At 41.5% G+C, this 20,108-nt stretch overlaps 1 protein-coding gene across 3 annotated transcripts; it reads right to left on the bottom strand.

Annotated features, from left to right (window-relative positions):
- Nucleotides 1–855: 855 nt before the first annotated feature.
- Nucleotides 856–14,791, bottom strand: LOC120056077. 3 transcript variants are annotated; one of them, XM_039004225.1, is made up of 13 exons: nucleotides 14,456–14,791; nucleotides 11,416–11,481; nucleotides 10,969–11,049; nucleotides 10,831–10,890; nucleotides 4,777–4,857; nucleotides 4,622–4,675; nucleotides 4,425–4,541; nucleotides 3,985–4,044; nucleotides 3,748–3,804; nucleotides 3,003–3,077; nucleotides 2,780–2,822; nucleotides 2,644–2,695; nucleotides 856–2,502 (listed from the first exon to the last, which is right to left on the bottom strand). In XM_039004225.1, the coding sequence occupies exons 1-13, from the start codon at nucleotides 14,546–14,548 to the stop codon at nucleotides 1,527–1,529; spliced, it is 1,815 nt and encodes a 604-aa protein (XP_038860153.1). In that variant the 5' UTR covers nucleotides 14,549–14,791; the 3' UTR covers nucleotides 856–1,526. The 3 variants fall into 3 exon arrangements, with proteins under 3 accessions (XP_038860153.1, XP_038860154.1, XP_038860155.1); XM_039004226.1 differs by having other exon boundaries at nucleotides 2,780–2,819; XM_039004227.1 differs by having other exon boundaries at nucleotides 14,546–14,791.
- Between the last annotated feature and the right edge of the window lie 5,317 nt (nucleotides 14,792–20,108).

Here is a 20,108-nt window from a genome sequence, read left to right as displayed (position 1 = left end):
TGGAAGAGTGGCCAGATGGAAGCCACTACTCAGTAAAAGGCACATGACAGCCCACTTGTAGTTTTCCTAAAGGCACCTAAAGACTCTCAGACCATGAGAAACAAGATTCTCTGGTCTGATGAAACCAAGATTGAACTCTTTGGCCTGAATGCCAAGCATCACGTTTGGAAGACACCTGGCACCATACCTACGGTGAAGCGTGGTGGCAGCATAATGCTGTGGGGATGTTTTTCAGCAGCAGGGACTGGGAGACTAGTCAGGATCAAGGCAAAGATGTAATGGCGCAAAGTACAGAGAGATCCTTGATGAAACCCTGTTCCAGAACACTCAGGACCTCAGCCTGGGGCAAAGGTTCACCTTCCAACAGGACAATGACCCTAATCACACAGCCAAGACAACACAGGAGCCAGAGCCCGGACTTGAACCCGATCGAATGTCTCTGGAGAGACCTAAAATAGCTGTGCAGCCATGCTCCCCATCCAACCTGACAGAGCTTAAGAGGATCGGCAGAGAAGAATGGGAGAAACTCCCCAAATACAGGTGTGCCAAGCTTGTAGCGTCACACCCAAGAAGACTCAAGGCTGTAATTGCTGCCGATAAATTAGCAAAATGTTCTAAAAACCTGTTTTTGCTTTGTCATTATGGGGTATTGTGTGTAGATTGAGGGGGGGGGGACTAATCAATTTTAGAATAAGGCTGTAACGTAACAAAATGTGGAAAAAGTCAAGTGGTCTGAATACTTTCCGAAGCATAAACAAATCAAAATATATTTTAACACTTTTTTGATTACTACATGATTCCATCTGTGTTATTTCATAGTTTTGATGTATTCACTATTATTCTACAATAATAGAAATCAGTAAAAATAAAGAAAAACCCTTGAATGAGTAGGTGTCCAAACCTTTGACTGGTACTGTATGTGTATGTATTGTACCATAGATATGTATAAAGATTGTGTGTGTATCTCTATCAAAAATCAAAACCATCAAAATATTTGGCTGAACTTTAAAATATTACGTTTTGCTTTTTACATTAGTCTGTATTAGAAAATATAGATACAATGATCCCTTCCATAATGAGCATGAGAATGTATGTCATGTTTTTTTTAACATATTTCCATAATTTTCATCTGTGAACTGTTTCCTGCCCCCATGAACAAACAGATTTAACTTACAACCCTTACTTTTCATAAAGTCCTGTAGATAATATTGTCGAGACAGGCACAATGCGCACAACTACAATACAACTCTATGGGGCAAGACAAGGGAAAATGTGGACATGGGCTCGTCGTACAATATAATATTTTGTTAGATATTACAGAGGTAAGTTTTAATAACAGTTCTTAACCCAAGCCAGTGATGACTGGAGATATTATCTGGTTCTATTTTTGCAGTCTGTAACAAAAAATGTTTCAGGCATGGGTGCTTGTGCTATGAAAGAGAGACTTAGGAATCAGAGCCACGTTGCTACTAGTAGTGTTAATGCTGACAGGATGTGTCGTTGTAGAGATGGGTTGGAAATACAGTTTAGGATTTTCTGGTCTTATAGCTGTTATCTGAAGTATTGCTGTTGTCAACAATGCTTTTGTTGTCAGAGGTTTTATAGTTGTCAATATCGTCATCAGAGATGTCCGTTTTTTTGCTGTAATTGGTATTATCTGTGTTTTGGGTGTTAGTCTCATTGGTGTTGCCTGGATCTGAGGACTGCAGCTCAACCCGTATGCCATTGAGCTCCACCAGTCCATCATGCAGCTGGGTCGCCACCTCCCTGATCTTGGCTGCAAACTCTGACTTGGCTCCCTTCTTCAGCTCCTTGGAGTCCTTGGCCACAAAGTAGATGTCCATGCCCACAAAGAGGCCGGTGAGCACTCCGGTGGCCATGCTGGCAATCTGGACAGCTCTGGCCGCGGTGCTGCCCGCCACGTTGGCTATCTGCACCACACGCATCATCTCATTGGCGTTAATGAGGATGGCCTTTCCAGCCATGGCGCCATCCTCGTAGATGTTGTTGAGGCCCGGGAAGTCGCGGTTGTATGCATGCTTCTTCATCTTCAGTAGGTCGAACCTGCGCAGACTCTCAATCCCCTGCTTGATGAACAGCATGCACTTGTTGATGTCGGTTATCTTCTCCTGGTAGTCCGTCACGATGGCCTCCACCTTCTTGCGGTCCATGGAGTTGTTGACCGTGTTGGAGATTCCGGCTCCAGCCGTGGTGAGGCCACCCGCCGTGGCCACGCCCAGCCCCACCGCCGTGACAATCAGGGAGGTTCCGAAGGTGACAGGGGCCAGGGCGAGCCCTACAATGGTACATACGCCTCCTACCGCACTGGTGGAACCGCCAGTGATTTGGGCGATCTTAGTCTTCTTGTTGAAACAGTCGAGGGCGTCTGCAATGCTGTTAAGGTCAATGACGTGCTGCCACAGGCTCTCTGCACGCTCTGAGAACAGCTTGTTGAACACACGGATACCTTTCTGCACCTTCTCAGCTGTTACTGCAAACACCCTGGAAAACAAGTTTAGATGAATTAGTATTATCCATGCTTACTTACTATAGTATGATGTACCCATTTACCAGCTTTATAACATGGCTGTTCTATACAGGTGCACGCACATAAGGTAACACCCAACATAAGGAATCACTTACTTGGCCTCCTCTTTTTCAGTCATGTCATCCTCTTGAGGCATGTCTTCCCACTCTGCAGCAAAAGAGAAAGGGCATCATTTGGATCAAGTTTAAGGAATACCCCTACGCCAGTACTGTGTGCATGTTTCGGACTCACGCTCCACTGTGCTCCACCACTCCATCAGGCCATCCATATTCTGCTGAGACACACATTTTCCAAAATCAGCTTCAGAAAGTCATACTTTTCAATCAAAAATCTATTTAAATCAAATGCACAACTCCGTGGCAGTTAGTGAGAGGAAACCAAGAGTGAAAAGTAAATCTATGTGGGTATTTAAGAGCACAGATTGATATTATTAACATTGTTTACAGAAACCAACCTGCTGCTCTGGCTCCGCTGGATTAATACGGAATACCTCCAATTGGTCGAATAATGATTTATTTCCACCTTTGTTCTGAGAGGGCAGGGGTGATAAATGACATGCTGTTATGTATACATTCTACACACTAAAGAAAAGTAGAATATTTCTTGGCAAACCAATGTTTTTGCTGCCAGTGTAGCAACCAAGATATAGAGACAATTAATCAGAGATCAGATTCACTGGCCAGAAATGAGAAAATACGTGGTCAGTTTCAGATTTCAAGTTGCGATTTTGGATTTCAGTTCCTTTCTCTGCTGTTTTGCAGAAGTGGAGCATCTAAAATCTTCCAGGGTTCAAAGAAACAGGAAGCAGGGGAACAAGTTTACGCAAATAGCAATCTAATCAATTCACAATGCAAAGTAAGGGGCGAGGTGGTGTGGCTGGGTGTTTGGTAGGTAGAGATAGAAAGAAAAAAGAACAGAAGATTTAAAAAAGAACATCCTTTTCTTAGTTGGGAGTCAGAGAATACCGTGTGGGGAAATCCTTCCAGTGACCGAGAAAAAAAGAGCTAGTCATCTAATAGACCTCATGTGACGGCCATTTTGCAATCCTGGGCCACTTTACAGTCTGTTAGCTGTGGCAGTCAAGCCATCGCATACACAAACAAAACCTCAGGAGTGACGGTTGTACAGTAGATATCCATTAAAACAGTACCGGTATCTGGCAGAACAATGTTAGTAGGAGTGTCAGGGTGCAGAGCTACCTCTGTTGAGTCACTGCCTGAAGCTCCCTGCTGGGGTTCACGCTTCTTGGTTTTACCCTGAAACAGACACAAATCAAAAATAACAACTTTTACACTAGAGGACTAACAGTTATCCCACAACGGAACCATAACATGCATATTGTAAACCATAGTTAACACCTGGAGGAAGGGAACTACAATGTACACAATGGGAGATCAACAGATGTGTGTGCATGAAAATAGAGGTTTGAACGTTACCTTGCCTCCAGCACCGCGTGGCATGAATGGATTGTGTCTCGTGGGTTCTCGCATCTTGGCCTAAGAACAATAGAATACAAATCAATACATTAATGCAAAGGGCAAGTAAAGGGAAGTGTTAATTTGGTTACCTCATAGTGTCTGTTAGAAACATTGAGAAAATCTGGAAAATACCAGCATTTAATCATGGAATAATCTTAACTGAATTGAAGTGAAACCCTGATATTTGCATGGACACAGCAAGGATAGAGTACTGTGCCCGTATTCCTAAAGCGTATCAGAGTATGAGTGCTTATCTAGGATCAGGACCTGTCAATATAAATCATATTCATTACGTTCTAAAAGCCCAAACTGATCCTAGATCAGCGCTCCTACTCCGAGAAGCTTTGTGGATACACGCCGAGAGGAATGTAGAAAATAAAATGAAAACAAACTCTTACTGATGTGCTATCTGTAGGTTTAACCACGGACTCTCCTTCGTCCTTGTCCTCTCCCTCCTCTTTTACCACCGGGAAGAGAGATTCACCCTCTTTAAGGCATTCATCATCACATTGGTCCTACAAAATAAATTACAGATAAGGAGTGAGTGTGCGTGTGTGTGTGTGGTGTGTGAGCGTATGTGCGTGCGCGCGCTTACCGGATTGTCTTTTTTTTTATTTTGCTGACCACGTCTGGCTGGTCTGTTTATCTCCTGGAAACATAAGACAAAATCCTCCTATAAGAGCCACCATGACACAGGATAACTGACAGATACGATTATAAATCCTGATCAGTCAAATCATCCAAGCCTACCTCTTCTGTGGGTCTAGGAGGAACCACTGGAGTTTCAGCAGTTTTCCCTTTCCTCTCACTCGGCATCATATTACGGTTAGCCTGAAATAGTCAGAAGGACGAATATAGTCACCATCTCAATTGTGCATTAATTAAACAGAGATACCGGTACGCTACATATACAGAGGGGTCAGAAATGATTGACATCCTTGATAAAGATGAGCAGTAATAATTGTATAAAATAAACAATTCAAATACTGAGCTATATTGTATGCTCCATTATATTATTTTATACTAAAACAATTGCTCAGAGAAAGACTTTGTTAACAAGTAATAGTTATTTTTTCTCAAAAAGGGTAGGGGTCAAAATTGACACCCCTAAATAATCTTATAAATAAAGTTGTCAAAAGTTTAGCATTTGGTCCTAGAATGCAATGACAACATCAAGCTTGGATGCATTTGCAGTTTATTTTAGTTGTGTTTCAGATTTAGTGCCCAATAGAAATTAATGGTAAATAATGTATTGTGTCATTTTTATTGTAAATAAGAATAGAAGTTTCTAAACACGTTAATGTGGATTAGGGATGACCCCAATTAGTCAACGGGTCGATTGTTTGGTCGATAGGTTGTTGGTCGACCAAGATTTTCTTTTGTCAAGCAGTACCGCGTATATATACACACACACACATATGTATATATATACACAAACATATATATAAACATACATGTATATATATACACAGTATATCACAAAAGTGAGTCATGGGTAGGGAAGGAAGTCCCAGAAGGAAGCCTCTTCTAAAGATGATGCACAAGAAAGCCCGCAAACAGTTTGCTAAAGACAAGCAGACTGGGACTTCCTTCCCTCCCCATGACACCGGGGAGGGAAAATGGCTAATTGGGCCCAATTTGGACATTTTCACTTAGGGGTTGTACTCACTTTTGTTGCCAGCGGTTTAGACATGAATGGCTGTGTGTTGAGTTATTTTGAGGGGACAGCAAATTTACACTGTTATACAAGCTGTACACTCACTACTTTACATTGTAGCAAAGTGTCATTTCTTCAGTGTTGTCACATGAAAAGATAAACTCAAATATTTAAAAAAAAATGTGAGGAGTGTACTCACTTTTGTGATATATATATATATATACACACACACACACATACAGTATATATATATATATATACACACACATATGTATATAAATATATATATATGTGTGTGTATATACATGCATATATATACGCATATATATGTATAGAAATATATATACACTGCTCAAAAAAATAAAGGGAACACTTAAACAACACAATGTAACTCCAAGTCAATCACACTTCTGTGAAATCAAACTGTCCACTTAGGAAGCAACACTGATTGACAATAAATTTCACATGCTGTTGTGCAAATGGAATAGACAACAGGTGGAAATTATAGGCAATTAGCAAGACACCCCCAATAAAGGAGTGGTTCTACAGGTGGTGACCACAGACCACTTCTCTTCCTATGCTTCCTGGCTGATGTTTTGGTCACTTTTGAATGCTGGCGGTGCTTTCACTCTAGTGGTAGCATGAGACGGAGTCTACAACCCACACAAGTGGCTCAGGTAGTGCAGCTCATCCAGGATGGCACATCAATGCGAGCTGTGTCAAGAAGGTTTGCTGTGTCTGTCAGCGTAGTGTCCAGAGCATGGAGGCGCTACCAGGAAACAGGCCAGTACATCAGGAGACGTGGAGGAGGCCGTAGGAGGGCAACAACCCAGCAGCAGGACCGCTACCTCCGCCTTTGTGCAAGGAGGAGCAGGAGGAGCACTGCCAGAGCCCTGCAAAATGACCTCCAGCAGGCCACAAATGTGCATGTGTCTACTCAAACGGTCAGAAACAGACTCCATGAGGGTGGTATGAGGGCCCGACGTCCACAGGTGGGGGTTGTGCTTACAGCCCAACACCGTGCAGGACGTTTGGCATTTGCCAGAGAACACCAAGATTGGCAAATTCGCCACTGGCGCCCTGTGCTCTTCACAGATGAAAGCAGGTTCACACTGAGCACATGTGACAGATGTGACAGAGTCTGGAGACGCAGTGGAGAACGTTCTGCTGCCTGCAACATCCTCCAGCATGACTGGTTTGGCGGTGGGTCAGTCATGGTGTGGGGTGGCATTTCTTTGGGGGGCCGCACAGCCCTCCATGTGCTCGCCAGAGGTATCCTGACTGCCATTAGGTACCGAGATGAGATCCTCAGACCCCTTGTGAGACCATATGCTGGTGCAGTTGGCCCTGGGTTCCTCCTAATGCAAGACAATGCTAGACCTCATGTGGCTGGAGTGTGTCAGCAGTTCCTGCAAGAGGAAGGCATTGATGCTATGGACTGGCCTGCCCGTTCCCCAGACCTGAATCCAATTGAGCACATCTGGGACATCATATCTCGCTCCATCCACCAACGCCACGTTGCACCACAGACTGTCCAGGAGTTGGCGGATGCTTTAGTCCAGGTCTGGGAGGAGATCCCTCAGGAGACCATCCGCCACCTCATCAGGAGCATGCCCAGGCGTTGTAGGGAGGTCATACAGGCACGTGGAGGCCACACACACTACTGAGACTCATTTTGACTTGTTTTAAGGACATTACATCAAAGTTGGATCAGCCTGTAGTGTGGTTTTTCAAATCCAGACCTCCATGGGTTGATAAATTTGATTTCCATTGATAATTTTTGTGTGATTTTGTTGTCAGCACATTCAACTATGTAAAGAAAAAAGTATTTAATAAGAATATTTCATTCATTCAGATCTAGGATGTGTTATTTTAGTGTTCCCTTTATTTTTTTGAGCAGTGTATATATATACACATGTATGTATGTGTGTGTATATATATATATATATATACACACGTGTGTGTGTGTGTGTGTGTATGTATATATATATATATATGTACACACACACACACACACATGTATATAAATATGTATATAAATATATATATATATATATATATGCATATATATATATATTCACATATATATGTATATAAATATATATACACACACACATACATATATATATACACACATATATATACACACACACACACACACATATACGTATATGTATATATACACACACACAAACACAGCAACAAAAAATTCCCTTTTTCAGGACCAGGTCTTTCAAAGATAATTCGTAAAAATCCAAATAACTTCACAGATTTTCATTGTAAAGGGTTTAAACACTGTTTCATATGCTTGTTCAATGAACCATAAACATGAACATGCACCTGTGGAACAGTGGTTAAGACACTAACAGTCACAGTTATGAAAACTTAGGACACTAAAAGAGGCTCATCCTGAGATGACCCTCCATCCAGCATGACAATGCCACCAGCCATACTGCTCATTCTGTGTATGATTTCCTGCAAGACAGGAATGTCAGTGTTCTGCCATGGCCAGCGAAAAGCCCAGATCTCAATCCCATTGAACACGTCTGAGACCTGATGGATCGGAGGGTGAAGGCTAGGGCCATTTACCCCAGAAATGTCCGGGAACTTGCAAGTGCCTTGGTGGAAGAGTGGGGTAACATATCACAGTGCAGTTCATGAGGAGGAGATGCACTGCAGTACTTAATGCAGATGGTGGCCACACCAGATACTGACTGTTACTTTTGATTTTGACCACCCCTTTGCTCAGGGACACATTATTCCATTTCTGTTAGTCACATGTCTGTGGAACTTGTTCAGTTTATGTCTCAGTTGTTGAATCTTATGTTCATACAAATATTTACACATTTTAAGTTTGCTGAAAATAAAACGCAGTTGACAGTGAAGACTGTTGAAAAAGCATTCCAGGTGAAACTGGTTGAGAGAACGCCAAGAGTGTGCAAAGCTGTCATCAGGGTGGCTACTTTGAAGAATCTCAAATATAAAATATGTAGATTTGTTTAACACTTTTTTGCTTACTACATGATTCCATATGTATTATTTCATGGTTTTGATGTCTTCACTATTATTCCACAATATAGAAAATAGTTAAAACAAAGAAAAACCATTGACTGGTACTGTACCTATTCAGACCCTTTGCCTATGAGACTCGAACTTGAGCTCAGGTGCATCCTGTTTCCATTGATCATGCTTGGGATGTTTCTACAACTTGGTGTCCACCTGTGGTATATTAAATTGATTGGACATAATTTGGAAAGGCACACACCTGTCTAGATAAGGTCCCACCATTGACAGTTCATGTCAGAGCAAAACCCAAGCCATGAGGTCGAAGGAATTGTCTGTAGAGCTCCGAGAGAGGATTTTGTCGAGGCACAGATCTGGGGAAGGGTACCAAAAAATGTATGCGGCATTCAAGGTCACCAAAAACACAGTTGCCTCCATCCATCTTAAATTGAAGAAGTTTGGAACCACCAAGACTCTACCTAGAGTTGGCCACCCGGCCAAACTGAGCAATCGGGGGAGAAGAGCCTTGGTCAGGGAGGTGACCAAGAACTTGATGGTTACTCTGACAGAGTTAGAGTTCCTCTGTGGAGATGGGAGAACCTTCCAGAAGGACAACCATTCCTGCAGCACTCCACCAATCAGGCCTTTATGGTGGTGGCAAGACAGAAGCCACTCCTCAGTAAAAGGCACACGACAGCCCGCTTGGAGTTTGTTTACATTTAGAAGTAGGCCTGTAGGCTACCTGGCCTGCTCGCAAATGTAGGAATAGGAATGTGCCCATTTGGGGATCTGATAGTATTTCTGATTGGCTGTAGAGCTTCTCAAAGTAATGTTTTCTTCACCTAAATAGCAAGCAAACAAAGTCTGTTTTTACATCCATTGAGAATGACAATAATTCCTCAATGTATTTTTAAAATCTTTCCAGCTCTCTCCCTTTCGATAACCACTCAGCGTGAAAGGAGAAAATGTCATGCTCCGATCCAGTGGAAACGTCATCAAATAGACCTACCTGATAACTTATCAGTGCTTGACTTAGACAAATAGATGCTGGTACTGTTTAAGTACATGAGCTCCACAATACTTTTGAGCTAATATTCTATAAGAGGAACAGGAGCTCAAGCAGTAGAGCATTTGAGGTGTCGGTACTCAGCTCTAGTGAGCTCCTGCCCAAGTCAAGCACTGTTTCATATCCCTTGCGTAAACAGCCTACAGCTGTGTCTGTCCTGAGCTCACTGGCACAGAAACTGAGCGCCCAGAATATTTTATACCATGTTGCAAGTTCGTTAGCGCAAGCATTAGGCCAGACCAAAGTTAATAGTTGATTAAAAATTTGAAGTTCATTGCAGACAGGCCATGCATATCCAATGTGATTTATAGTTTTTTTTATTTATTTTTTAATCAGAATATTTTCTACTTGCAGGCTGCAATGTTTTTATTTGTTGTTTTTATGTAGGCAATGTTTTTACATAGTTGGCAATGGCAATAGAAGTCACTTTAGGTTTGTATAATTTTTATTCAAATTTGGATAGAATTTTGATTAATCACATGACAATGACTTTGAGATATGAAGATGTTATTATAAACAAAACTGTTCCACAAAAATGTGCTTATGAAAACCACAACTGGCACACAGGTCGGTAGAAATAGTAAGATAAATTGGCATTCCACATGAGAAAGGTTGCCGACTCCTCATTTAGCCAATTACCGGCAACTTCAGGAGAGTAATGGCAGAATCTGCAAAAGCCAGCAGGAAAGGGAGAATGGTTGGGTCAAGTTTAGGATTTCTTCGGATTATGTAGATCTCTGGCTCCCTCGAGTCATTTGTGTTTTATTTCATCAAAAAAAGCATTAGACAAGCTCAATGCATATAGTTGATTTTATTTAAACACAGTGTCTATATAGGGAAACGTACTCATTAAAAAAAATGGCGAATCGAACAGATGACTTTCGGACAACTAATATGTATTTATTTTTTTGTCCGGGACAGCGCTAATGTGGATGCTTCCATGACATGCTAACCTCCCCATGTTAATGGTGAGAGGTTAGTAAGTCTTGGTAGTATGATCTTTGACCCTCTAATTAAATTCAGACCCCACTATAGATAACACACATCCAAAAATGAACATGACTGGTGTAAACCATACCTGATTGTCGTCCGTCTCTCTCTTCTTCAGTCTGTCATGTAAGGCTATATTCTTCAGCTCCTGTGGAGAGGTGACAGACAACCTCAGCAGAGATATATAAAACATTTGACATACAGTAAGGAGGAACAGTTTGCCTACCTCTTCAGTGGGTCTGGGAGGAACTGCCGGCTGTGTTTCAGTTCTCTCCTTCCTCTCTCTCTGGATCAGATTGCTTTTGACCTGACAAGGACACTCACAGTCAATCACTGTTCTGTTCCTGTGACTTTGTGGGAGTTAGAGAAGCAAAGGCTGGTGGGAACTTTAGGAAAAGGTGGAGACAAGGAAGAGAGGGGACTTTCGAAAGAGAAAAGCAACTTTGATTGTGTGTATGGTCTTGTTCTTCTATCCTCCAAAAAAGGATAATAAAACAAAGAACATTTCCAATGTCCCCACAATCACAAAGGCTATTTTCAGTTATGTTTAGAATTAGAATTATGGTTAGTGGTTAGGTTTAGGGTAAATAAGATTTTGAATGGAAATCAATTTTAGGTCCCCGCTAGGATAGTAGAACAAGTGTGTGTGGTATAAATTATGTAACAAACTCACTGTTTTTTGCTTTTCCTCTTCCTGCCTCTCCTTGTCCCCGAGTAACTTTGTATCTTCATTGTCCTTCTGAACAAGGAAAGTCATTGTTATTTTAAAGGGATCATCCTTCTCACCATATTCATTAACACATCTCTGCAGCATCACCACTTGCACTGAACTCAAAACCACCAACAACACAAACCGCAACTATCACGACTTTGAAAACATCACGCCATCATAATCCTAACGAACATTTCACAAAAATCATAATCATTGATACAAGCACCACCACCAACAGTTAATTAAATTCATTGGAATATTTACTGTAGTTAAACAGCAGAATGGATTCAGTTTTGATATGGCTCCATGGAAATTCGGACAGAAATAAATGACATGCAATACGACTTGAATTACACAATGAAACAGGAACAGTAACAGATGAACAGGGCCGTGCATAGGAATGTTTGTGGCTGGCAAGCTTTTCTGTGGTGGCAGGTGGCTCTTCAACATCTGATCCTGGTTCCTTATATACAGTGCCTTCAGAAAGTATTCATAACCCTTGACTTACTCCACATTTTGTTGTGTTACAGCCTGAATTCAAAATGGATTAAATCTATATTTTTTTTTTTTATATACACACACACAAAACCGCATCATGACAAAGTGAAAACATGTTTTTAGAAATGTTAGCTAATTTATTGAAAATGAAACAAATATAATTTACATGTCTTGGAATGTCCTTGAGTGGCCCAGCCAGAGCCCGGACTTGAACCTGATCAAACATGCAGCGACACTACCCATCCAAGCTGACAAAGATTGAGGGGAAATACAGGTGTGCCAAGCTTGTAGCGTCATACCCAGGAAGAATCGAGGCTGTAATGTAAATGTAATTCTCTGTTTTTTTATACATTTTCTAAAACCTTTTTTTTCTTTGTCATTATGGGGTATTGTCACGTTCCTGACCTGTTTTCTGTTGTTTTGTATGTGTTTAGTTGGTCAGGACGTGAGCTGGGTGGGAATTCTATGTTGTGTGTCCAGTTTGTCTGTTTCTATGTCCAGCCTAATATGGTTCTCAATCAGAGGCAGATGGTAATCGTTGTCCCTGATTGAGAATCATATATAGGAGGCTTGTTTTGTGTTGGGATTTTGTGGGTGTTTGTTTCCTGTCTCTGTGATTGTCTGCACCAGATAGGTCTGTGTCGGTTTTTGCACATTTGTTATTTTGTATTGTTGTTTGTAGTGTTTTACTTGTTCTTTATTAAACATGTTTAACACTAGCCGCGCTGCACTTTGGTCCTCTCCTTCACCCCTGGAAGAAAACCGTTACAGGTATTGTGTGTAGGTTGATTAAAAAAAACTTTAATCCATTTTAGAATAAGGCAAGGGGTCTGAATACTTTCCGAATGCACTGTATGCTTACACACAGATGTTCCGAGCACGCTAGATAGCCAATTAACACAGATGGCTGCCTCGGTTTTCCCGTTAACACGCGCTGTAACATGAAGATACGGCCGTGCGGAAACCCTAAAAGATGTGTTGTAATATACCCTCTTTTTTCCGATATGAAAGACACATTCCTTATGTTTCCAAAACCGTACCGTAATTTGCGTTACCTTTTAGAGAAGACCTCGGGGCTCTTAAAATAAGTCCCACGATAAGTAGATTAAACTCAACGATTTAGGATGGAGTTGAGAAGCAACTACTGAAGCTCCGACATAACAATTTTGGTTTTATATGAAACGACTGGTTTCAGCACCCATAAAATAGCCCCCAATGGCGGAAGACAGAGTGGACTACCTGTGCTAATTAGCTATCTGCGTCTCTGAACACCTGTGTGTAAACGGAAAACTGACATGCTGACCAGACCGGACAATATGTCGCAAAATACATTTAGAAATCCATGTTATTCAATTAATTACCAACGAGCGTCTGGGACGCCAAGGGCTAAAATAGAAGTCATTCCTATTTCTGATGCAAATCGCGCTGAAAGTCCTGCCTCTCCCATCTCATTGGTTTATAGAAGCAGGTAGAAGCAGGTACCCACGTCCCATTGGTTATACCCACGTGGGTGATTGAAAGACGAACTTTGTTGCCGTTTGTCGTGGTAATACAATGAAAGTTTAGATTGATCACCATATAAATTCAAAGATGAAAAAGCCTGGAAGGAAGAGAGACTAGAAACGATTCGGTTGGCTGTTTTGTGTGTGGATTAATTGCCGGAGTAGAGGTCCGTGTGCATTTCAGGTAAAATAACAACTCAATGTTTATATCCCAGGACAAATTAGCTAGCAACAGCAAGCTAGCTAAATAGAACAACTTAACGTTAGCTAGCAAGTGCAAGCTAACTAGCCATACATGTTTAATGCTTTTCGACCTGTCCCCAAATTAATGTCATTGGTTCAGAGTTTGTTTTGATATTTTAACCTGCGTTTGGTGGGGGAGAAATACATTTATGCACGATAGCACACGCGCGCAGCCGGTTTGGGTTCCGTGTGACGCTGCAAAAAATACTGATGGCTGCAAATGTTTTAAAACAATTACTTTTTTTTGTGTAGTGTAGCTGTACCTGCCATGATTATTATAATTTGTAAAATGTTATTTTGTTTTTAGTACAAGGAAATTTGTAGTGTCTTGTAAGCCCATGTGGGCTGGGTACTGGTAGGTGTATGACGCTTAAATAAATCATAAATCAACCATGTGTGTATTTTGCATTTGTGAAATGATTTTGATGTGTTAGGAAAGTCGAGGGATTTATGTTAATAGAACCGTAAGGCAATTGAGACTCGATTAATGTTTAGATGGAGTATTTAGCGGGTTTGGCTTCCAGAGCCATTTCGTCTATAAACGGAACATTTAATGTCCTTTGACGATAAGGAGTAACTTTAGGCTTCTTTAGTCCATTATTGGGCTATGATGGGCTAACCATGACTTCTCCCTCGCACTCCAAATCCACAATGGCATCGCCCTTTCCGATCCTGTCAACACAAATGTTAACTATCTCTCATTATACAGGAGCAATTTATGGTCAGTTTAAAATGTACACCATTGTTTTCCCACTTACCAATAACACATTGTTGCGGACACCACAGATCAAAACATCACTTAAACGTATAACCAAAACAGTTTCAACATGAATCCCTTCGCCGCTTACCATTACAACTGCCTACTGGTTGTTTGTCTGTGATCTTCAAGCAATATAGGCGTTGACAGCCTTTTTCGATCGTAAAAGAAGTTGCTGAAATGTAGGCTGTGCTGAATAGTTGTTCGACTCGCACTGACGTCAGTTTATTAGACTACCAGTTGGCTTGATTCTTTACCAGTTGTTGAACTTTTCTTTCTAGGCTGTAACACTAGCTAAAGTGTGTTACGTCACATATGTAATAATAACTATGTTCGCTTCCATTACTTCTTCTTTAAGGTTTATTGGCAGAGTACACCCAAAAGGTGTATTGCTGCCACCTAATGTGCGGGATGAAAACAAAAATCCCAAAAATTGGAACATTCTTGGGTTGGGGGGAATATCCATACAAACTACCAACAACAACAAAAACACTTTTAAAAAAGGGTGACACGTCTTCCATTGCCAATACCCCTTGTAGATCTTCCGCTGTGAACTCCTGAAGTCCCAGATACTTTTCAGCTGCAGCCACAATGATGTCCAACTTCTTCGATATTTGTGCCATACAGTTAATAACAGTTGCTATGAATGCTACAAAATCCACCTTTTTAACCCACAGCGTATCCGGTTCTCTTGTTTGACACAGAAGCGACCTTGGCTGCAGTCCAAAACAGGTTATTTTCACCCCCTCAGCTCTCGTGCTAGCCAGTTTCCCTCGGGGGAATCCCTGTCGCAACCGGATGCAGTTTGATTGCCATCTTAAGTGGAGGTCCAATTCGCCAACATTGCCCCCTTGGCCCTCAATTTAGCTCGAGGGAGCGAGTAAAGAACTTTGATCACTTGTGGGGTTGATCTGACACACAATTCAATGCAAACTGTAGTCACATGTCATACTCCGGTGACCGCAAAGTGTCACATTTTATCAACACGGCTGCATTTTAGTCATGTCAGATAAATTTATGACGCTAGCTTGCTAAATAATGTATATAGATTAAATTGATTGTAGCGTTTGCAAATTGGCTTAGTCTCATACTGAGGAGCCTATAAAACATAGCTAGCTTCATAGACATGTTTTTGGAATTCTGACATTTATTGGAATAAATTAGCAAACTATGAAACTAGCTAGCCAGCTATGTGTAACTGTAGCTAGCTAACTCCCTGACAGGAGTGCAGGCTAGCTACGTTAGCTTGCTAAGTACATTAATAGCTTCAGGTTGGTTGTTTTTAGGCTCAATTTCAAGATTTTCACCAAGGACGTTGCCTCTCCGATCATCACTCTCCCTCGCTTGGGCAAGGGACATTTAAGATGCATTCAGATGTGATGATGTAAAACGTAATTCAGGGGCTGAGGGTTTAGGGCAGAGTCGGGCTGTCTACTTTGAGTTTGGACTGCAACCCATATCTTCAACACAGTAATTGGCTTTCAAAACTATTTTGGTTGCCTCCGCATAGGACAGGGATGGGCAACTTTGATGGGGGTGGGGGCCACAAAAAATCTGAACTCATCATAAGGGGCCGCAGTTGCTCCCAGGTCTGTGTACCCACATCCACGTTTCCAATACTGAACGTTTTAAGAAGTATTTTTTACTAACCCAAGATTGACCACAGCCTGTTTCCAATGGGAGCAAATTAATCAGTGGGCAGAACAAGCAAGGAGGTGGGCAGAGCCAAGCACGAGCTAGTGAGATCCTATTGGTGCATTCTAGCATTCATTTGCCTTTTTCCATTAGGGAACGCCCACTCTGAAGTGCACGTGTGCAATAATCATTTTGCCCTTGCGCTCCTTCTAAAAAAACAAAATGTTTTGAAACTTTGGCAACGGGTAAAGTCTACAAAACGCAGTCCACTCTGTTACAGATTCTAGTTTTGGAAACAGAAAACTGTATGGAGATTAAATGTTTAATCGATGAGAAAATAGGCAGAAGTTCATCTCGCTCCATCTTCTCCCACTGCCAGCCACTGTGCTTCCTCTCATAACCATATTTTTTAGTGAGAGGAAAAGCCAACCAGATGCTTCACATGTATACATCCAGGGAAATATTTGGCTCATTGTTCTTTCTATCTGTGGTTATAGGTTAGTTTATACAAAACGTCTAAGAGACGGGTTGGCTGACAATATCACGAAAATTATGTGCGGGCATTGATGGGGCCAGAAGCCTTGCATTGTTATGATTCTGAACGGTCTAGCAACAATGAAAAGAAGCTACCATGTGAGGAATCATAGGTGGCTCGTTTTAGCTAGTTTTATCTTGTTATTGATACCAGGCATGTATTCAGGTCCATTCTAGCATGGTCAGATAGAAGCCCTCCCACCCGGGTCATCACTATCAGACGGAGGAAGAGGAAATGGCAACTGTGCTCGAATCTGAAAGTGCGGCAAGTGAAGTGTGTGACAATTAATGGACAATAGTGAAATCAAAGAATGGAACAAAACGAGCTAAAATTGTAGAAGACAAGGACCGGTGCAATAATGCATTTCTTATTGGACTGCGTTTTTGGGACAAGGAGATTCATTTGGGAAATCCATTTGTAATATCGAGGACTGTGAAGAAAGCAGTTGGATTCAATCAAGGTGACAAGAAGCTGCCTTGTTTTGGTTAATTGTGTTGATGAAGAACAGAAGAACCAGGCACTGGATCTGGCAAAATTGTCCACCTCAGAAGTAACATGTGAAAATAGGAAAAAACACATGGAATCATGTAGTAACCAAAAAAGTGTTAAACTAATCAAAATATATATTATATTCTTCAAAGTAGCCACACTTTGCTTTGATGACTGCTTTGCACACTCTTGGAATTCTCTCAACCAGCTTCACCTGGAATGCTTTTCCAACAGTCTTGAAAGAGTTCCCACATATGCTGAGCATTTGTTGGCTGCTTTTCCTTCACTCTGCGGTTCAACTCAACCCCGAACCATCTCAATTGGGTTGAGGTCGGGTGATTTTTGAGGCCAGGTCATCTGATGCAGCACTCCATCACTCCCTTTCTTGGTCAAATAGCCCTTACAAAGCCTGGACATATGTTGGTTCATTGTCCTATTGAAAAAGAAATGATAGTCCCACTAAGCGCAAACTAGATGGGATGGTGTATTGCTGCAGAATGCTGTGGTAGACATGCAGGTTAAGTGTGCCTTGAATTCTACATAAATCACTGACAGTGTCACCAGAATAGCACCCCCACACCTCCTCATCCATACTTCACAGTGGGAACCACACATGCGGAACTAATCCGTTCACCTACTCTGCGTCTCACGAAGACACGGCGATTGGAACCAAAAATCTCAAATTTGGAGAAAGAACAGATTTTCACCGGTCTAATGTCCATTGCTCGTGTTTCTTGGCCCAAGCAAGTATCTTCTTCTTATTGGTGTCCTTTAGTAGTGGTTAATTTGCAGCAATGGCCTGATTCACGCAGTCTCTTCTGAACAGTTGATGTTGAGATGTGTCTTTTACTTGAATTCTGTGAAGCATTTTTTTGGGCTGCAATTTCTGTGGCTGGTAACTCTAATGAACGTATCCTCTGCAGCAGAGGTAACTCTGGGTCTTCCTTTCCTGTGGCGGTTCTCATGAGAGCCAGTGTCATCATAACGCTTGATGGTTTTTGCGACTGCACTTGAAGAAATGTTCCGTATTGACTGACCTTTGTCTTAAACTGTCGTTTCTCTTTGCTTATTTGAGCTGTTCTTGCCATAATATGGACTTGGTATTTTACCAAATAGGGAAATCTTCTGTATACCAACCCTACCATGTCACAACACAACTGATTGGCTCAAACGCATTAAGAAGGAAAGACATTTCACAAATGAACTTTTAATAAGGCACACCTGTTAATTGAATTGCATTCCAGGTGACTACCTCATGAAGCTGGTTGAGATAATGCCAAGAGCGTGCAAAGCTGTCATCAAGGCAAAGGGTGGCTACTTTGAAGAATCTCAAATATAAAATATGTTGATTTGTTTAACACTTTTGGTTACTACATTATTCCATATGTGTTATTTCATAGTTTTGATGTCTTCACTATTATTCTACAATGTAGAAAATAGTCAAAATAAATACTGGTACTGTATCTGACGAGTACCTTAGTCAGAAAATCCCAGTAGTGGTCAGTGCACGTCGCCTGACCCGTATGGTAAATGGAAGGAAGGAGAAAAACGTATTGATATTTTTGTTTGAGGAGACTCTACCTGAATATGTGAAGCTTGGATTGGTGAGGTATGTGGTGAGAGCATTTGTGTCCAGACCATTACAGTGTAGGAATTGTAAAGGATATGGTCACGTGTCAAACGTTTGCAGACGGGAGAAGTATATCACTGAAGAATCTGTCAATGGAAAATGTGGCAACTGTGGTGGGGATCATATCCTGGACTTCCTTGAGTGCCCTGTTAGACTGAAGGAGGTCAAGGATCAGGGCTGTGCAGCACATCTCCTATGTGGAGGCGGTGAAGAGAGTTGAAGGGGCAAGAGACAACAGTGTTGAAGATATGGTAGTGGATGCATTGCAACCAGTTGCTGGTGTTTAAAGTCAATTGAGTGATCTGGATACACTCATTGTGAAGTGGATTTTGTGGCATTTATAGCCACAGTGATTAATTGTACAGCACACGTGTCGAAGAACCTGGACATCATTACATCTGCGGCCGATAAGTTTTTGGTGCTCCAAGACTTCACTGCAGAAGCACTGCAAGGACTCTTGTCGCTAGGAAATGTCCTTGCTCTCAGGAGTCTTTTGAGCCTGTGTAGGGACCTGATTAGATTTTTTTAATTTTTTATAGAAAATCAGGTTGATTTTGTTTAGTTAATAATTTTTTAAAATAATTTGTATGATATTTGATTTATTTTTACCAACATTATTTCCTTTTATTATCCTCATTAGTTTTATGTGTCAACACAAACTAATCTTCAAGGACTGCATCTTTCTCAAGAGTGAGATCCTTGTGCTCATTAATGTAGGTAGCAACCCTTTCATGAAGGTAATTGGCTCGAAGTATGAGTGTCTTTAAATCCTCAAGGTCCTTGACCTCTTGACAACCACACCAAACACTGTTGATTAATGGCGCCGGAGGGATGGCTGCCGTTTTACGGGCTCCTAACCAATTGTGCTTATTTTGTACATATTTTTGATGCTACCGTCTCTTATGACCGAAAATAGGTTTTGGATATCAGAACAGTGATTGCTCACCTTGAACTGGAAGAAGATTTTTCCTTTAATGAGTCTGACGTAAAGGATAATGTTGCTCCCAGACAAAGCCCAAATCCCCGTCATTCGCATGAAGAAAATAAGAAAATACAGGGGACGCAGATCAGGGTGCCTTGTGAGAATTTGTTGGCGATTGGGTAACCCGCCTCTACCATCCGTTCTATTGCCCAACGTGCAATCACTGGAGAATAAACTGGATGAGCTCCGTTCAAGACTATCCTACCAACAGGACATTAAAAACGGTAATATCTTATGTTTCACTGAGTCGTGGCTGAACGACGACATGGATAATATACAGTTAGCTGGGTTTTCCGTGCATCAGCAGGACAGAACAGCCATGTCCAGTAAGACAAGGGGTGGGGGGGATGTCTACAGTGGCAAGGAAAAGTATGCGAACCCTT

This window comes from Salvelinus namaycush, chromosome 11, assembly GCF_016432855.1.
Source record: "Salvelinus namaycush isolate Seneca chromosome 11, SaNama_1.0, whole genome shotgun sequence".
Lineage (NCBI taxonomy): Eukaryota > Metazoa > Chordata > Actinopteri > Salmoniformes > Salmonidae > Salvelinus > Salvelinus namaycush.
Note: the sequence above shows the minus strand (reverse complement) of the source record. Positions and strands in the feature narration are given on the sequence as shown.